This window comes from Silene latifolia, chromosome 4, assembly GCF_048544455.1.
Source record: "Silene latifolia isolate original U9 population chromosome 4, ASM4854445v1, whole genome shotgun sequence".
NCBI classification, from domain to species: domain Eukaryota; kingdom Viridiplantae; phylum Streptophyta; class Magnoliopsida; order Caryophyllales; family Caryophyllaceae; genus Silene; species Silene latifolia.
In genome coordinates this window covers 58436196-58456024 of record NC_133529.1, presented here as the reverse complement: position 1 = coordinate 58456024, position 19829 = coordinate 58436196, and the positions used below count along the sequence as shown (strand labels likewise).

The 19829-nt window shown below is 41.7% G+C and overlaps 1 protein-coding gene across 1 annotated transcript; it reads left to right on the top strand.

The window, feature by feature from the left end:
• Positions 1–982: 982 nt before the first annotated feature.
• Positions 983–4763, top strand: LOC141653515 (peroxisome biogenesis protein 19-2-like). The gene is made up of 5 exons (XM_074461299.1): positions 983–1188; positions 1282–1327; positions 1555–1855; positions 3496–3812; positions 4401–4763. The coding sequence occupies exons 1-5, from the start codon at positions 1149–1151 to the stop codon at positions 4444–4446; spliced, it is 750 nt and encodes a 249-aa protein (XP_074317400.1). The 5' UTR covers positions 983–1148; the 3' UTR covers positions 4447–4763.
• The last annotated feature ends 15066 nt before the right edge of the window (positions 4764–19829 follow it).

Here is a 19829-nt window from a genome sequence, read left to right as displayed (position 1 = left end):
GAGCCCAACGAGCCGAATACGCAAAAGACGGATATTTTCCCGAAATATAAAATATGAAAAGTGGGAAAATATAAAGAATTATTATATTACGGAAATTAGGGGTGTTACATAACCTCTGAATCGAAAGATGGAAATCATATTTGAGATCTGAGGAACGATGATATATGGTTAAATCGGTGCGAGGGAGATGACTCGGTGGGGAGATGAGATGACTCGGTGGGGGAGATGACAGATTTGAGGTGGAGTTTTGTTAGGTAGAAGGAAGAAGGAAGGTGAGGAGCGGAAATCTGAGGATTAATTGGGACGTATCTGGATGCGGTCCTTTTTGTTGTTTTATTTGTTATTCAAAATAGATCACAATTAATTACTAAAGTTTAGAACTGAACTAATTTTAGGGTGACACGATGTCAAAATATGAGACGGTTTTTTAAAGTAAAATGATATTAAAATGACTAATTGATGACATGGTAATGTCAAACGATCTTAAATAAAAAGAGAAGCATTAATTATGAAAATGTATGTTTTTTTAGTTTTAAAAATAAACCTTCTCGTGGTTCAAACCGTCTTACTATACGCTTTTTGAAGAGTTGTTTTCCCTGCTTCACGTGTTATTTGTTTTTCGATGAATTTTTACTCTATATGACTAATACAAGGATAGACGAGTTACCTTCTTACTTTATATTACATTTGTCCCAATCATTTATTTACGTTTTTAGACTCTTTATCATTTAATGCAAGTTATTTGGCATACGAATTGTATACTTAACCATTCTAATTTGTTTCATTTTATATTTATAATAATGATTATAATCTTTTTTTAGTGTTAACATATATTAACCGTATTTTTCTCAATTGACTATATAATAGCCCGTGAAATTCACGGGTTTAAAACTAGTCTTTGATAGAAACTCGGAAGTTTGGAATTTGGAAGAACCGAAAATATCCTCATTGTTTAGAGATTTGACCCCACTATGAAATCATCAATTCATCATTCTTTTCTTTGATAAACCTTTCTTTTTGTCCTCAACACCTTCACAACTCCAATACTCAATCTCCTCATCACATAAATACGTACATCTATCTTCCCAAATTTCTCCGTAATTCTCTTTAATTCATCAGAAAATATAAAATAGTTTGGAATCTCTTCAATGGCTTCTCATTCTGATGACTTGGACCAACTTTTAGACAGTTAGTTCTATCTTTTATCAATTTCAACTGAGTTTTTAGCATAAACTAATCAAATTCATTGTAAATTTGTTATCTTTTTTTTGCTTTTTTCAGGTGCTTTGGATGATTTTCAGACCCTTAATCTCAAATCAACTCAAGGGTACTTAATTTCTCTTTAATTTTCATCAAGTTTATTGTTTTTTTAGTATAATTCGGTTTTCTATGATGGGTATTTGCTAAAACTGGATTTGGGATTATTCGGAAACAGCCTCTTTGTGTTGCTAACATAACGGTAAGGTTGTGTACATCCGACCCCCTTACCTCACAATTTAGCGGGAGCCATTGAAGCACATGAGTAATGCTGCTGTTGTTGATTTGGGTTTACAGAAATGAGCATAAAGATGTGGAGGATAAAGGAAAGAAGCCATCTTTGCCTACAAATGTACAAGGGTTAGGGTTAGGGTTAGGTTTACCTGATTTAAGGGCAAAGAAAAAGGGAACACAGAAGGGTGCTAGTAATAGTGAGTCCCATGTTTCCGAGACTCTTGACCAGCTTAGACAGCAGACTAGGGAAGCTGTTAAGAATATCGAGTCGATGGCTGGAGGTCCAAAGGCTGGTGAAGATTTGAGTAAGGATGCTATGATGGAAGAGTGGGTGAAGCAGTTTGAGGAGCTTGCTGGCTCTCAGGTATATTTCGTTAATTATTGATCAATAATGAATCTGTGATTGGAATCTTGATGATAATGACCATAGCTTTGGAAGTTTGGTTTACAATGTGTGTGAACATTTTTTTTGTTACAAATAGATTGCTTGTGGTGTGCTTAATTTTGTTTGATTGAGAGAGTATGGAAATCGTACTGTAATTTTTTTATTTACTGTTGACGGTTGCATCTTTATTATATGTGAGCCAACTACTCCTCATTTTTTTGGTTTTGGAATATGATGGAGTAAAGCAATATTGGCTCACAAAGTGTCTGCACTTCTTATTGTGTGAAGTAGATACAACTCTGATTGCAAATGTCATTATAGCTTATGCGGAAACAATTTTTGTTTTTGCAGTACAAGGTTAAAGAATTGTACACACAGTCCTCCTTAGTCTGTCTTAGGCGGGACTCTTTGGAGATTTATAAGACATGAGCCCTAGACTCCTAGAGGCACTGGAGTAATGTTGTTGTTGCTAGTACTTTGTTAGATTACTTAAACATACTCAAAGCTGGAGGAAAAGAATGTCAAGAATTGGAGTAGTCCAGTAAGGATAAGTGTCTGATTAGCATAAGTATTAATATGGGTCAAATTTATCAATATGTGACGTATGGAATATTGCAGATGTCCTAGCTGGTAAAGTCATGAGGGGTGGTACTCATGACTTGGGTTAAAATCCCGTCAGCAACATATTGCCCTTGTGACTCATTTTACACCAAAAAAATGTGCCATTTGGAATATTTTGGTAGCCAAAGCCCACGAGACCCGTATGTTATGAGGGACATGTCTATATGGATAGTCTTTGACTCTTTGTGTTCTCTATGGGGATGGTTATCACTTATCATGGGTAGTTGGATTTGACCGGATTTTTTTTGGTGAATTGTTAATTTTACTTGTCTAAGGAGTGAGGATGGTGTTTGTTTGCCTCACATCGTAAATGAGGTTTGATGTATGTATCACTCAGGGGTTCAAAAGCTTTGTTCAGTTGTATGGAGCTAACTGCCATGAACCGGCTTGATGTTCTAGAGCTTCAACATCCAACCCCAAAGTACAAGGGTGCTTTTGTCTGAATGATTTGCTTACAAAGGAGATCTTTTTCTCATGTTGTTATAGTGTCATGCTAGGTTGGCACATCTCAGACATGGAAGAGTTTGTCAATTGATGGGAGACCTTTGAGACCTTTATGTGCATTAGACCATCGTGTTAATTTTATGTGCGAGTTGATGGCATATGCTTAAGAACACTAGATTCTGTTAGGCTATTAGCTTCAGTGGGACTAGGACATCTCCAAAAGGAGGTTGTTTTCGAATGAGACTAAATTTAGTCTCTCTTAATAGTAAACTCTAAATTTGTTTCTTTTTAGTGCCTTTGGTTTTATCATTTTGGTTCATTCGAAAACAACCTTCGTGGGGTAAGTTGCATACATCTGATCTCATACCTCGCCATAGGCTATTGTTGTTATTGTTCTCCTTATTCTTATTCCTTCTTTCCTAATAGACATGGGGGATTGCCGGCTCACTTTCTGTTGCTAGACTGTTTGATGACGACTTTGAGAATATTTATATACTTCTATAAGGTACTTGTATTTGTGGTCTTACTGTTATACCTGTTTGTCCTGTGTCCAGGATATGGAGTCCATGGTGGAGACAATGATGCAGCAGCTACTGTCCAAGGACATTCTCTACGAGCCCATGAAAGAAATTGGGGAACGATATCCTAAATGGTTGGAAGACCATAAATCTTCTTTGAGTCCAACAGATTATGAACGCTTTTCACACCAATATGAGCTTATACAAGAGTTAAATGGAGTCTATGACAGTGATCCTGGTAACTTCACCAAAATTGTAGAACTGATGCAGAAAATGCAAGAATGTGGCCAACCACCAAATGATATTGTGTCTGAGCTTGCTCCCGACTTCGATATTTCAAGTCTTGGACAACTGTGAGTATACTTTTTCCTTGACTAATTTCAGAATTATCTGCTAGACCTGGCAAATGGGTCCATGTTTCAGGTACAGGTCAGTCAGGTTATTAAGTTTCGGGTATGTGCCACTTCAGGTCGAATTTTCACTTGTGGGCATTTGGGCATGAGCCCTGTTTGTTAAGGATTTTATATTTTTTGTTTAAATAAATCAATTAATCATTTCGTGTCAAATCCGTTCTTTTTGGATTGGGTAAATATAGGGCCCAGAATATCTGATTGATCGGATTAATTTGGATTTGAGGTTGTACTTTTCTAGTTTTTTTTGGGTCGTAGACTTGCAGGTTGTCTTATTTGAGTCTGGTTGTTTAGGCGGGGGTAAGTTTTGCCAAGTATATTTGTTGAACATTAGTTAACCTAGGCATTGTTGTAGTGCGCGGTTACCTGCAAATCTGCAATTTAAATTACAAGAATCCTTGATTCCCTGACCGTTTTCTACTTTCTACTATCTTTTGTGTTTTGACATTACAATTACTACGTTAGCCTATATGGACTATGGTGTCATTATGATATAGTTTGCTGAACTAACTATTAATTTCATCGATGTAGATCACCAGAGATGCTGGAGGCTCAGCAGAACTGCTGCATAATGTGATTATGGGATCGCAGCAAAATCTTTCCGGGTTTGCTTGTCACTGCATGTCACTTCCTTTCCTGCAAGTGTTTTGGCTTCGGCCTGGAATGCTTTCAGCATAATTTAGTTCTCGAAGTTTTATTTGTTCCGACTGAGACCCAGGATTTCTTAGTGTCTACAAAGTGGCTTATATTTGTACCACAAATCTACAATGGAAGGCAAGAGAAGAAGAAAAACAAGAGATGTTATAGGTGAAAACGAATGATGTATTACCTCAGTTGAATGTAAGAATGCTTTGCAGACGATTTACTAATATGAAAACGAGTTATTTGAGCCAAGTGATTATCGAATTGAACATTGTTGCTAATAGAGCAAGTGATTGTCAAATCGAACTTTGTTTTGACGGTTTACTTTATATGACAACGAGAGTTATTTACATCATCGGACCATTTTATCTCCAGACTCGCCATGTAGCTTTAAAATTATTAAATTAAAAGGGTTATTATCTACAATGTTTATTATATTATACAACTGGAGGTAAGGTATAGTAGTATTTGTGCTTATTACTCTCTCTATTTCCACCAACAGTCCAAACACAAATATTTGAACTCGGCCCATCGAAATGCATGCCACATTTAAGAAGGTTTTAGCGTAGATTTGGCAAAGTGAGGCTGCCGGAGACACCGTTGCACATTTACCCTGAAAAAATTCTAAGACACCGGATTTACAAAATTACACATACGTACCCTAAACAATAAAAAACATGAACTATTATACCATCAGGATTTCGTTTTAGGGAGTATTATTTATGGAGCATATGGTCAATTCTAAAATTTTCATTCAATAGATTATACAATCACGTGGTACACTTAATATATCCAACAATTCCCCTTACACTTATTCTAGAATTTCACTCCAAATGAATCTGGGCACAGATTGAAGTCACCCCGGCCTCCCAAGGTTCTCATCCCAATTGGGGTTGAGACATAATCCTCGAAGATGCTTCAAAATCTGGCTGTGTGTAGATGATTACGTCCACTCAGGTTCATTGGAGTCTCAACTGTAACACCCCCATCTACCAAGGAGCATTAACAAGACCTTCTCTAGCAGATAAGGGCATTACCATCTTGGTTGTCCGAGGAATAGTAAATATCATAACGTCAATAAAAGAACAATTATGTTTATTACACGTTTAACTCAACAAAATAAAAGGTACAACTGATAACAACTACTATCTACTACGGTGGTACTATCCATGCCATGACTCAATGATAACCTCGTCCCTCCAAAGCACCCAGTTCAGCTCCACTCGTTAACACCTGCTAAGAGTGACTGCTCACCATAATGGATCACGACAGACACAACACAAGGAGAAACACAAAAAACACCACACAAGGTTAGTAACTGAAGAAATATAAAACACAAAGTACGGCATACACAAACCCAACTCTACCTCCAATCACCCATCAATCATCTGAATCATCTGACTACTCGAGGGTAAGGTCCTGCCAGAATATCCATTGCAACAGATATTCCACACCGCCAGTGGGGGACCACAGTCTTTCCCACTTAAGCCCCGCTCATCTCCACCTAGCGCATAACCCATGTCCATTAATGCGCATATCCCCCTTGTGGCGGGAACCACAAGGGATGAATCAAGGGCGTGCAGCCATTCCCGAGATGACTCCACTTAGCCGAGGACGCACCTCGCGAACCACAGACAATCAACAACAACCAACCACAATACCAATGTAAACAAAACCAAAACCAACTAACAACACAATCAACATACCAAACATTCAACAGTACTGAGTAGGAAAACCTACCTTTAGCAATCAACAGCAAAACCGCATACCCCCATATGACGACAAGCAACCACCATTACCACTTATTATAAACAGTATGGCAAACCCTATTACTAACAAACATAACCACAACCAAAACTAAGGAAGACGATGATGACTTACCTACGCTCAGCGTTCCGGCGACAAGACCACTACCCGACTCATGCCTCCCATCCCCATGGTGTCTCAAAGCACAAAGGGTTCCAAGGGATGAAGGTTGGTGAAGGAGAGAGATGTACCGACGATTAGGTTTAGGAAGAAATGAAAACTGATTTTGTGTTCACGACTTCACGATTTATATTTTACCACTGAACTCGACTTACTCGATCGAGTATGGGACTTACTCGATCAAGTGGCCTCTACTCGATCGAGTCACTGAGCTACTCGATCGAGTAGCCTACGCTACATCGAGCTTCCTAATCCCAAGGGTTGTTATAACGTAAGATCGACCCAACAAGGTCTCAAGAGGGCTAGACATGTGTCTAAGGTCAGTCAACGACGGTCAACGGGTCCCTAACGAGGCGGGTATTACAGTCTTCCCCCCTTAAAAAGAACTTCGTCTCCGAAGTTCAACTCATCGTCTCTCACAACCCCGAGGTGCAACGTAACTTAAGGTAACCGTCGACAACTCATCCCGACAAGAACAATTTTAACCATACCCAACATACCACCCAACTGCCCATGCCGACTACTCGTCATCATCATCTACTTCCACGAATGTGACCATCAAACACAACTTCCCTTCGAGTAATCAACCACGTATTAGACACGAAAAGACACACTCCTACAGACTGTTACTTTTATTTTACCAACCGAATTTAACACCGCACAACTCCATACACCATACATATCGTACATAATTGGCAAGAACACTCTGCTTACTCATCCAACAATTAATCATTAAACATCCAATGTACAGTAAAATACCAACAATTTATTCAATAAATGATTCAACACCCATTTAAATTATTTACACAACAATTTATATTGCACAACAAATTAAATTACTTAGAGTAACAACATAGTGAACTTTTACCAATAAATTACTCAAAACACGATATTTTGACATTTTTCCCATGCGACATTACTCTTCCCCTCTTAAAAGGAATTTCGTCCCCGAAGTTCACCTTCAAGACAGATTATGACCATTACAACAAGATGAAACCAATAGTTACAATATAACTGTGGACATGGGTCACAAGCCGGTTTGTGGACGTAAACCACCTACCGGTCCGTAGTCACGGGGCACCTGCACGCCAAGCCAATCTGTGGACATGCAGCGGTCTTTTGAAAGCCACGCTCGGCGGCGTAAGAATGCTTTCGGCCGGATCGTTTTAGATCGGTCGGTTTCGTCTCGGCAAGGGTCTCGAAACAATGCAAGAGATGTTCGGAGTCGCCACCAAGCATTTGTGGGATGCCTGGAATCCGTTCGAATCCACTTTATACCTCGGTCAAACGAAGCACAAAGCAGGGTTTGACATAGGTACTAAAGATAAGGAATCGTCCCTCTTTAGCATTCTATGCCTAGAATGACTCTCGTACGCCCTGGATAAGGTCGTCCACTATCCAAAGTTTCTGAGTAAGAGGTGAAGGTATGTATTAGGAAGCCCTTTAATCAGACACCCAATCCCGCCCGCGGTAGCAGCCTCTACTGAGCGATCTTGGTTGGTTAAATGCAAAACTTGATAAAACGGTTTAAATGCATGAATGCGCATCCAAAAGTTTAACCTAACATGTGAGCTTTCTATGTCGGTTTGTTTAATCCAAGTATCAAGTATAAGATGTCGAGTTGGATTTAACGTTGATTTGCATGCAAGACGGAAATTAAACATCCATTTACCGAATTAGGTTTATGGTGCATAATCTGATCCATTTGTCTTAGTAAGGCGTTTTGCAAATATGATGTTGAATGGGCGGATTCGTCATCTGATCCGTCATGTATTCGGGTTAACCGAAGTCGGGATCGTCCTGGACAAATGCTGGAAGGGGAACAGACCCTACATCAGACAGCCAGAAGAGGCGCGAGCCTGTTAGCGATGCAAATGGGTCTGCCCTGGTCTGCATCAGACCAGCATAAGAGGCGCGAGCCCTTTGGTGATGCAAACGGGTATGCCCTGGTTTGAAAATAGAAAAGTGAGTGGCCTGTTTAGGCGCGGGTCAACAGACGATCGAAAATGTCTTCTGACCATTGAAAGAGTTTGTAAAACGTATTGAAAATTGGGTGTTTGAACCCGTCTTGATTTGAAAGGACCGTTTGGGCCACTTTTGTGTTGATTTGAAGAACGAGACTTGAATAATCGTCATTGTTTTGACAATATTCAATGTCGGGTTCGATTTTGCAAGCTTGACATGAATAGTTTTGAAAATGATTATGAACTAACTGTTTTAAGTTCATTTATTTGTAATTAGTCAATATTCATCATCGTACTTGGGTTAAAATCCGACATGGTATATGGAACCAAGGATGACTTTGTGTTGATGACTAATACATTTGTTTTGAAAATGTAAAGAAATGATGAAAGGCTTTAAAATACCCTTCAAAATGTAAATAAATGGAATAAAAGGTTTTAAAATACCTTTTGAAATGTAATTAACCAAATATTATCACCGAAATACGGATTAAACCGTCATGGTATTAGGAACCAAGGGTGAAAAATGTTTTATGGTTAAAAACTTGTCATAAAAAAAGGGTTTGAAAATATTTGAAATGGTAAAAACCGATTACAAATATGAAATAAAATGAAAGAGATGAAGAGACCAAACACGGTTTGGATCAAGGTTGGGCAGGCTGCTTTAGGCGCGAGCCTGTTTGCTACGTAAGTAGCCTCTGCCTCAACCAAAAATCCGGTTTTGGCTCATCCTTCCCATGTTTTGGACCACGTTATGCATGATTTAGCATGTTATAGTCATGAAACATATGAAAACATGATAAGAAGATTTTTATACCCTCATACTTACATGCTAGGCTTGTGGCGAGAAATCGACGTAAGTGTATCAACTTGTTTGGTCGGAAAACTCGGTTTAAAACCGTTTTGGTAAGTAAAAGAGTGTTTTGTTAAGTTTAGTGATGGTGTAGTGGTAGAGATGGTCGGTCAAGTGGTTTAATGAAGGATGACGGTACCAAACAATGTGTAAGGCTTGTGTTTATGATCGGTAGGTCGTAAACATGTGTCGGATTGTGACTTGAGAAGTCGAGTCTAGAATTTTAAGGGAGAGATGAGGGAGCAGACACTCGCGTAACTCTCAAATGGTGGCATTTGAGGGGTATTTATAGGAAAATGGGTGGTATTGTGAGTTTTAAGCGACGTGGCCGCATGGGCTGCTCAAAGAGGCGCAAGCCACGTCGCACGTCTTCGAGGTGTCTTGTCACTATTACACGAGGAAATCATGATTTGTTCTATCCTAGGATTTGGAAGAACTGGATTTGTACTTGACCATGTATGATTCCGGGAAATATTAACATGGAAGCATTTGAATGGTTTGTTTTTTGTGTTTGACTCGGTTTGACTCGTTGTTGGAGTCGGGATTTGAATTTTGAGTCGGTTTTTGGTCCGGTGTCGGTTTTAACTCTAGTTAGTGTCATTGCGACCCTGTCGTCATGCATTAAACACTCCAGGTACTTTTGAAAAGTTTTAAAATGTTTTATTTTCGAAATCGTTTTAAGTTTTCCGACGTATAATTGTACACAAACTGTCGATCAAACGCTGCGATTCCTAAGCATGTTGTAATCCGATAATCATCGGGTGTTTTTTGGAGACTCAACAAATACTGGGTATCTACAGAGCGCCCACTTTGACTGAGGCTTGGACAGGGCGAAAGTCAAAGTAGAGCCCCCAGGTCAATCGATGATTACAACCTGGAGACCCAAGCGACGTCGAGGCGGCTCGAAAGGATTCGGGCCAAGGACCTGCCGTCGGTAAGGGTGACGCTAAGGCGACTCAAGGGTACGAGCCAAGGACCTATCTTCGGGAACCGTTTAGAGTCTGTCGACTGTCCGTGCGGGTCGTTCAAAGTCCGTTAGACTGCGTACAAAGGCTCGCCAACCATAAAAAGGAGTCATACCTGAGGCATCTTCGAGATACGTCCTTGAGTCGTATCTTGTCTGCGGACAAAGGCTCGCCATCTGTGATAAGGAGTCGTACCCGAGGCATCTTCGGGATACATCCTTGACTTGTATCTTGTTTGCGGATAAAGGCTAGCCAGCTGTGCTATGGATATCAAGGGGCTCGCCAGCCGTGGTGCGTATATGAAGGGGCTCGCCAGCCACGGTGCGTATATGAGGGGGCTCACCAGCTGTGGTGCGTATATAAAGGGGCTCACCAGCCGCGGTGCGTATATGAAGGGGCTCGTCAGCCACGGTGCGTATATGAAAGGGTCTCGCCAGCCGCGGTGGGTTGTAAGACTCGCCAGCCATTGTGCGTATATGAAAGGGGCTCGCCAGCCGCGGTGCGTATATGAAAGGGGCTCGCCAACTGAGGTGCGTTGTAAGGCTCGCCAGCCATGGTGCGTATATGAAAGGGGCTCGCCAGCCGCGGTGCGTATATGAAAGGGGCTCGCTAGCCGCGGTGCGTTGTAAGGCTCGCCAGCCATGGTGCGTATGTGAAAGGGGCTCGCCAGCCGCGGTGTGTATATGAAGGAACTCGCTAGCCGCGGTGCGTATATGAAGGGGCTCGCTAGCCGCGATGCGTATATGAAGGGGCTCGCCACCCGCGGTGCGTATATAAGGCCCGCCAGCCATGTGCGTTTGTAAGGCCCGCCAGCCATGTGCGTTTGTAAGGCCCACTAGCCATGTTGAAGGGTCAATTGATCGACCGTGGAAATAGCCGCGCCGGATGGGCTTGTTTCGGGATGTTTGTTTGAATTAGCGGGCTTCGTGAGGAAGCCTCCGATATCCGGTTGGGGAATCTCGGTGTTTGTTTGTGGTGCCGGAAAGGGAGAGGTTTGTGAGCCTATCTCCCAGGGTCGGCAGCGATTTTTGAATCTCGAGTAGAGATTGTCGTTGCCTGAAATTTGAGGAAACAGTGAATTTTGAATTTCACTATTATTGTTTTGAGATGATGGTTTTAATTGCCGTCGTTGAAACTTGAAGAAATAGTGAACTCTGAATTTCACTATTATTTTTTGAAATGACGGTTTTAATTGTCGTCGTTTGAAATTTGAAGAAATAATGAATTTTGAATTTCACTATTATTTTTGAAATGTTTTAATTGCCGTCGTTGAAATTTGATGAAATAGTGAATTTTGAATTTCAATATTATTTTTGAAATGACGGTTTTAATTGCCGTCGTTGAAATTTGATGAAATAGTGAATTTTGAATATCACTAATATTTTTTGAAATGACGGTTTTAATTGCCGTCGTTTGAATTTTGATAGTTTGTGTGGGAAATTGGGCCAAAGCCCAAAATTTCGTTGAATGAGTCAGGGAGCGCCTTATTGAGGCGCGAGCAGAGCTGCGAAAGAAGGGAGCTTCCCTATTTTTATGTAAAAAGACGCGAGAATGGGAAGCTCCCCATTCATCATTTCGTCTTCCTCACAAACACGCGACAAACAAGAAAAATCGCCATTGTTGGGTCTCTCGTTTGCTTGAGTTCGCGCCATTGTCGATATGTCATCTCAAGGTATGTAAATCCTCTTGAATCCATTTGAATTTGTTTTTCTTTTTGTTGATTGAATTAGGGCGAAATTTTATACCCTCACAATCGATTTGGGCGTTTTCGATTGAGCCACTTTCGAGTGAAATTGATGATTGCATTAGGTTAGAAATCTGTTTAGGAGTATAGGGGTGCTTTTAGTTTGCATTTTGGTCCCCGTTCCCGCTCCCTATGCTTGAAAAACGTGAATAAGACGAGGAAACCGTCTCACATCACAATGTCAAGTTTGTTTACTTGAGTTGTGTGCCCCACTAGGTTGTATTGTAGTCGGGGTAGACCGTGTTTGCCACTTTGAACTTTTGTCGGGGTATGATGGGCAAAATTGGAATTTTTGCCTTTTGCGACGGTCTTATGTCTGACAAAATAAGCATCTGTTTGAGCTCGAATTGAGTCAGTTTGCTTTGAAATGGACCTTATTGGTAGTTTAGGTCGCTTTGAGACGTGGTAAAGTCACCTTGCTTTGTCATGGTCGTATTTTGAAATTTTGACCAGTTTATGTTCGAATTGGGGCAAAACTGCCTTTTTTAAGCTGTGGGAAATACCCCGTTGTGTTGGAAACCCTTTTTGGTTGTTGGCGGACCTTGTGTGGGTCTCGAGGTGCCGTTTTTGTTGTTGTCTTTTTTTTTTTTTTTTTTGACTCGTCTTTTGCTTGAAAAGAAGGGCGAGTCGTTTTTTGTGCGGTTTTTGTGGATTGTTTTGTTTGGTTGGGTTCGGGCAGGATTGCCCTTATTTGGTTTTGCAGGTTTTTTTTGACTTGTCCGTTTTGTGCCATCGTAATGCCAAAATTTCGGCTGACATTCTTTGATTGCAGGGGAGTGTTCGGGGCTTGCTGGGTCCATTGCTGAGACTTCGGAGGACGAGGATGACCCTGGAGGAGGAGGAGACGACTGGGGAGGCTGCTAGAGCCGAGGTGGTGGTAGAGGATGCTTCCGCAGAGGAGGAGAGACGGCTGACGTGGTCGACTTGTCCTTTTCATTGTGACTCATAGGCAGGATGGCTGATGATTGAGGGTCTACACCGGGGTGATGCGCCACACCATGGTTCTCGGCCTCCTTATCATCCAAAGTCTGATAGACATTGTATTCATTTTTGTCGTGGAGTAGGAACGAGGTATTACCGTCGTGGTAACCACCTCTGCTTCCGATGTTGCTCTCTTGTTCTCCGTGTTGCTCCTTTTCTTTTCCGATAGGAAGGGTAGGGAGTGCTTAGTTCGGTAGGTGGCAGATAGCCCCCACTTCGTTATTTTAGGCCAGTGTCTGTATGATAGATGTCTGTACTAGATTCCGTTTGTATGGTCAGTCGTTTGTACCAAACGTGTGTCGATGTATTTTGCGTGAGGCGGTTTGTATATATGTGTTTTTGGATTGTGGTTTATTTGTGATTTTTGGCTTTTTGTGTTGTGTTTCGGAGAAGCGCTGTCGGCTGTTAGTTCCCCTTTGCTTCGCACTAGTTCCTGTATCGTTAGTGTAGAAAACAGGCAACAAGTAGCATATATGCATAAACGTAAACACGTAAAAAGCATTTGACTGAAAACAAAATTAACCACGATGACTCGAATTTAAAATTGCAATTTGAAACGATATTTTGGAAATTCCGCGACAAGTCGTCACATTTGGACTTCTCAAAAAGGAATGATTTGAAAATTGAGCAATTAACTCGTGTCTTGAATTAAATTGCATCGAAATTTGTTGAAATTGATTTGTAACTCGAAAAATTTAAACTCAAACCGTCAGGGGTGAATTTAAAAATAGATTTTTTTGCGAGTGTATTTGATTTGATTTTTGTGAGATCAAGACTCGGATTTGTGAGAGCTTGAAATTTTGAAGAAAACTGACGTCGTATTTATCAATTTTCGGTTTTTGTGGAAAATGCGAAAAATTTAAAAAAAATTCGGAATTTCGACTGACATGGAAACGATCCGTCGCGGATCGGGGCGACTAGCCCTTTCCCCCTAAAAATAGGAAAAACCCGTATGTTTAAAGCTGCGTCATGGAAACCGTGTCGGATTTCGTAAAACACGAAAATAAGGAAATGTGAGTGTGAGAAAACACAAAACATCCTGGATAGGCCCGAAGAGGCGTGAGCCCTGCGGCGAGAGGTTTGAGGTGTCAGGAAGAAACACAACTTGAAAGGGAAAATTCAAGGTGGGAATCCTGCGGAATAGCCCAAAGAGGCGCGAGCCAACTGGCGATAGAAGCCAACTTCTCCTTTCTTCGGAAAAACGCGCTGATTGTTTTGTTATAAATAGGGACGTTTGTGCTTCATTGTTTCATCATCCGAAACACGAAAAACATCTCTACAAAAAACCTTTCTTCTTCTTCCACAAAATTATTCATGGATGCTTTTGAGAATAGGTTGCGACAATGGTGTCGGGACTTGTCACCTCCCGAGAAGTATCAACTCATTTGTATGGAAGTTGGTCAATTGTTGGTGCTTCGTCAAGTCAAGGTGCAATCCTCATTTCTTGAAGCATGCTCTCGGTTTTGGGATTCGAAACACCATGTTTTTGTTTTCCCGAAAGGCGAAATTTGTCCTCTTGCCGAAGAAGTAGGACCCATTGGTGGGTGGCCGGGTTGTGTTCCGGTGCTTCATCCAACTCGGTTGTGTTATAAGGAGAAGTTCCGTTCGATGTTGGGTTTGTCAACAAGTCAAGTCAACTTTCTCCTTGCTCCTCATGGAGTGGATATGTTGGCTCTTATCAACATTTTCTCAAACCGGTTGGATGTCAATGTTTCGGAGGTGGCTAGGAGAAGGGCTCTTGCCTTTTGCCTTGTCCATGCATACCTCTTTGTTGATGCTTTGAAGAAGGAGGGGCTGAAATGGTATGGTAGTATGACCCTTGTACATGTGGTTGAGCAAATGGAGCATGTGTGGGAAATATCGGTATACTTCATCAAGAAATTCGGATTATAACGAAATTATAATTATGAAATAACTAGTCATAAACGAATTTGCATAAACAAAAGTATGGAGATTAGAATCAACCTTTGGTCCTAGAAATTTGGCCTAAGAACAAATATCGAGATCGATATTCTCCTAATCGTTGCACCCAAAATGCTTTGAGAAATGCCTCTCTTCTTTGCTAGAATAGATCCCTAATTTCTAATGATTTTAGGGTTTTTTGTGATGTGAGAATTAGGTCAAAAAGGAATGAGAAAAATAATCCTCTCCTATCCCCTTTAAACCGTCAAAATGGAGTGAATAAGGGGAAGATATTTTTCTTCCTCTTTTTCGGTTTCACCAACCACTAAAAATAAGGAGACAATCTTCTTATTTTTGGTTGTTCTCTAAATGTATAAAATATGTATTATTTTTCAATTGTCATTTATGTTGTCCCGTATTAATAAGTCCACACACAACAGTTTGTAGTCGATTTATTAATACCGGTCTGTCATCATTTATTATGACAATTTCGTATAATATATTCATTAACTATAAATATCGCATATTTATAATTTGCTTATTAAATATAACCGTTTACGTTTAATTACGAATTAACATCTTAATTCGTTTAAGCTAACATTATATACATTAATTAAATATAACAGTTTATATTCAATTTACGAATTAACAATTAATTCGTCTCAGCTAATATTATTTAATTGTATTAAATAACCGTCTCATCATCACATTGACTAACCTTTTAGTCAAATACATGGACTAACCGTTTAGTCATATAAGGCATCAATGTGATTATATTTTCATATAATCACATCTCTCAAACACATCCTTTAGGTGTGACTTTTAGGGACCAGTTGATCACCGCCATCAGTATGATAATAACGTCAAACTTCTAGCAAGCCAACCGTTATTAATAAACGTTAATCAACTGATAAAAATACTAAGTATACCCTTGTGAACCTATAAGAGATTTATATACGTTATCACACTAACTGTGGAGGACACTAGCTCCAACAGCATGGTAGGGATCCATCATGGTTGGTGCTTGGCGAGATCATCCAAGCCTTGGACAAGAAGGGCTCTTGTGGAGAAGCTCCCTCGTTTGGATCTCCAAAGATCCTCCAAGTATGGCTATTGGAGAGGCTAAGGTATGTAGAGCCTCCAGCCGATCCTTATTCTTATTCCTTCCGTCACCTTACTATGAGGAAGAAGTTGTAGTCGGATAGTTTTGTATCCAGCGAGGCCAATTGGACCGCGAGATTGGTGGAGGAGGGTGGTCCTCACATCCGGTGGGTGGTGCCATGGTGGCACTTGAGGTCCTTCACGGGGTTGCCCGCTCCGGTTGCTAGTCCTTGTTCTTTGATGGTGGTGGGTTTGAAGGTTGCTTCCTTCATTTATCCCGAGAGGCTCATGAGGTAAATGGGGCGTCAACAAAAAGTGCCCGCTCAAGATACCCTTGTCCAAGAGAGTGTTTTTAGAAACTTCGAGCTTGTGGAGGTCTTCGAAAGATGGTGGGCCACTAAGCCGCTTTGGGAGGTACCAAACCCCGTTGCCACGACATGGGTGACTCCCGCTTATGTCAAGTGGTCAAGAGCTCAAACCTTGAAGGAGAGGTCCAACTCTCGTAGGGATGAGGTGGTTGACTTGAATTATAGAGAGGTTGGCAAGGCCAACCGCGCCTTCTTTGAGAACTTTGTTGATGGAGCAAGCCCGGATGTGATGAGGCCACCAAAGAGGAGAAGCTCGGGTCCCAAAGATGTAGTGGGCCGTGTATGGGCTCGTTTTGGACAGAATATGGGGTCATGGAAGAGACCGGAGGCTGTCGCCGTTGTAGATCCGTTGACGATCCGTTCCGAAGAGGAAGTTCATGCTAGGCGAGTCAACAAGAAGAACAAGGGGAAGATGTACCCCGAGGGAAAAGGCAAGGGTAGAAGGGAAGAATGAAGAACTTCATTACCCACTTTATTATTATGTTGTATTAGTGTTGTGAGTTTTTATTATGTCGTACTAGCTATGTCTTGTGTGTTTTGTGCTAGTTTTACTATGTGAGGTGCCTTAGTCGACACCTTAGCTTTGACAAGTTGTAGACTTGCCGAGCTTTATTTGTTGTTGAATTTGTAATCTTTCTCATTATTAATTAAATAAGAGGATTGTTTGTGTCAAAATTATGAACGCTTGCTTCTTCCATCCATTTTGTAAAGGCAATTCGGCTTGAATTATCCTAAACATTGCACTTGGGAAATGGGATTTTGCAGGAGGGGAGAAAGGTTTCTTTTTTGTATTTTTGCGGGAAAGGGAATGTTTTTCCTTTGTTTTTTTTGAAGTTGATGTGGGTGATGTTTTTTATGTGGGAAAACATAAGAGAATGTTTTTTTTATGGGGATGGTTGTATCCTTCTTGTGTAAGAAAGGACTGCCTACGTATCCACCTGAAGAGGTGAAATCAAACCATGATCGTAGTTCGAAATGTTTTGTAAATTTATTTCGGTTTTGTGGTTGTATCCCTCTTGTGTAAGAAAGGACTGTCTACATATCCACCTGAAAAGGTGAAATCAAACCATGCTCGTAGTTCAGGGGTTTTGTTTGAGTACAAATGGATGTTGCCTTTGACAGATCAAAGGGCATTCGAAACGGGCAAGGTGCCGCAACTTAGACTTGTTAAAACAAGCAATTTCAAATCAGAACGCGTTGAGGAACTTGACTTGAAAAGGTTAAGGTGGTCGCTAGTTGTAAAACTAGGGTGAGGTTGTTGGTTGCTACGGTTCAAGGGTAGTATTTCTTGAGTTGGTCTAGGTTGGCCGGGTTTGTAAAATCCTCCCCGTCTAGGTCACTCAGTCTCACTGCGCCCCCTGAAAGTATTTTCTTGACCAGGTACGGCCCGACCCAATTGGGTTTGAATTTTCTCCTCGGATCGACGGGTAATGGTGCTCGAACCGACTTGAGGACCAAGTCGCCTTCCTTGACGTTCCTGGTTTTAACCTTTTTATTGAATGCCCGTTGTATATGTCGTTGGTATAACTGGACGTTGTGCAAGGCGTTGAGCCGCCGTTCGTCTAGAAGCGTAAGTTGTTCGAACCTTCGAGGGGTCCATTCCGCCTCAGGAACGTGACTTTCCAGTAGGATGCGCAAAGATGGGACCTCTAACACTACCGGCTGAACCGCCTCCATACCGTATGTTAGGTAGAAGGGCGTGGCGCCTGTCGGTGTTCGAACGGAGGTTCGGTATCCCCAGAGAGCGAATGGGAGTTTGCTCGGCCAATCACGGTAGTTATCTTTCATTTTCTTGATGATGGTGACAAGAGTTTTATTTGCTTCCTCCACTGCTCTTTTGGTTTGGGGACGGTAGGGGGATGATCGATGTCGTTTGATGTTGTATTTGTCCAGCAAGGCTTGTGTTTCCGCCTGGAAGTGAGAGCCTTGATCGCTGATGATTTCATGGGGTACTCCATATTTGCAGATGATGTTATCTTGGATGAACTTGGCCATTTGTTTGGCGGTCAAGACTGCATAAGACCGTGCTTCCACCCATTTGGTGAAGTAGTCGATGGTGACGAGGACGAAACAGTGCCCTTTGATGCCTATCGGGTTGACTTTCCCGATGATGTCGATGCCTCAGGTCGAAAAGGCCAGGGTGATGTCATGATGTATAAAAGGGATGGTGGTATGTGTTGTATGTTGGCGAAGATTTGGCAATTATGGCTATGTTTGATGTAGTTGCGGCAATCGGATTCCATGGTGGTCCAATGGTAGCCTAACCGCATGATTTTTCGGCTCAGCGTCATTGCGCTCATGTGAGGGCCGCATTCTCCGCCGTGGACCTCTCCCATGACTTTTTTGGCTTTGTGATGGTCAATGCAAAGGAGGAGAATCCCTTGGGGTGTTCTTTTGTATAATTATTCTTGGTTTATTACGAATTGTGATGCAAGTAAACGAATGGCTCTTTGTCCTCTCGGATCAGAGTTAGGAGGGAATTCGTTTTTGGTTTGTAGTTGAGGATGGCTTGGTACCAAGGTTCATCATGGTTTTTCTCGTCGTCGATGATGGTACAGATGTGGGCTGGCTCGCTCCTTCTCTCGACATATAGGGGCATCGATGTCATGTCGTCATGTATGTTGACGAGCGCGGCAAGTTTTGCCAGGGCATCAGCAAATTGATTTTCCTCTCGTGGCAAGTGGAAGTAGTCGACTTGGTCGAAGAACTCGGCCTTTTGATTAATTTTTGCTCGGTAGGGAGCTAAGCTGTCACTTCGGATTTCCATGATCCGGACACCTGATTGATGATGAGCGAGGAATCGCCATGGGCCCTCAGTCTCTTGATGCCAAGTGTTATGGCTGCTTGTAGGCCGATGAGGCATGTCTCATATTCGGCGGCATTGTTGGTGACGGCAAAGTCTAGCTTGACTGAGATTGGAACATGTTCTCCCTCTGGTGATATTAGAAGGATTCCCACCCCGAAGCCTCTCATATTTGATGCACCATTGAAGTATAGGTCCCATGCGTCGGAGTCGGCGCAAATGATGTCTTCGTCAGGAAGTGACCATGTGTCGGTCGTTGGATCCTCGTTGACCGGATTTTCTGCTAGGAAATCGGCGACTGCCCTTCCTTTCATAACCTTGAGGGGTACGAACTTGAGATCAAATTCGGATAGCATGAGTGTCCATCTAGACAGCCTTCCGTTTAGTACGGGTTTTTCGAAGATGTATTTGACCGAGTCCATCTTGGAGTAGATGTGAATCGTATAGCTAAGCATGTAGTGCTGCAGCTTCTTTGTTGACCATACTAGGGCAAGGCACGTCTTTTCCAGTTGGGTGTACCTTGTCTCATACTCGATGAACTTTTTGCTGATGTAGTAGATGGCTCGTTCTTCGCCGTCGACTGTTTGCGCTAGCATTGCTCCCATGGTTGTGTTAGTGACAGTCAGGTACAAGGATAAGGGATAGGATTTCCTTTATCCTGTCGAAGGCCTTTTGACAGTCGTCGTCCCAATCGGTGTGATCGGAGGCGCGAAG

What these genes read in the sequence shown, in the direction of transcription:
- LOC141653515 (XM_074461299.1), top strand. Translation starts at nt 1,149, where the DNA reads ATGGCTTCTCATTCTGATGACTTGGACCAACTTTTAGACA. An exon ending in CTTGGACCAACTTTTAGACA is followed by an intron (nt 1,189 to 1,281) that starts GTTAGTTCTATC and finishes TGCTTTTTTCAG; the next exon opens with GTGCTTTGGATGATTTTCAG. An exon ending in ATTTCAAGTCTTGGACAACT is followed by an intron (nt 3,813 to 4,400) that starts GTGAGTATACTT and finishes TCATCGATGTAG; the next exon opens with ATCACCAGAGATGCTGGAGG.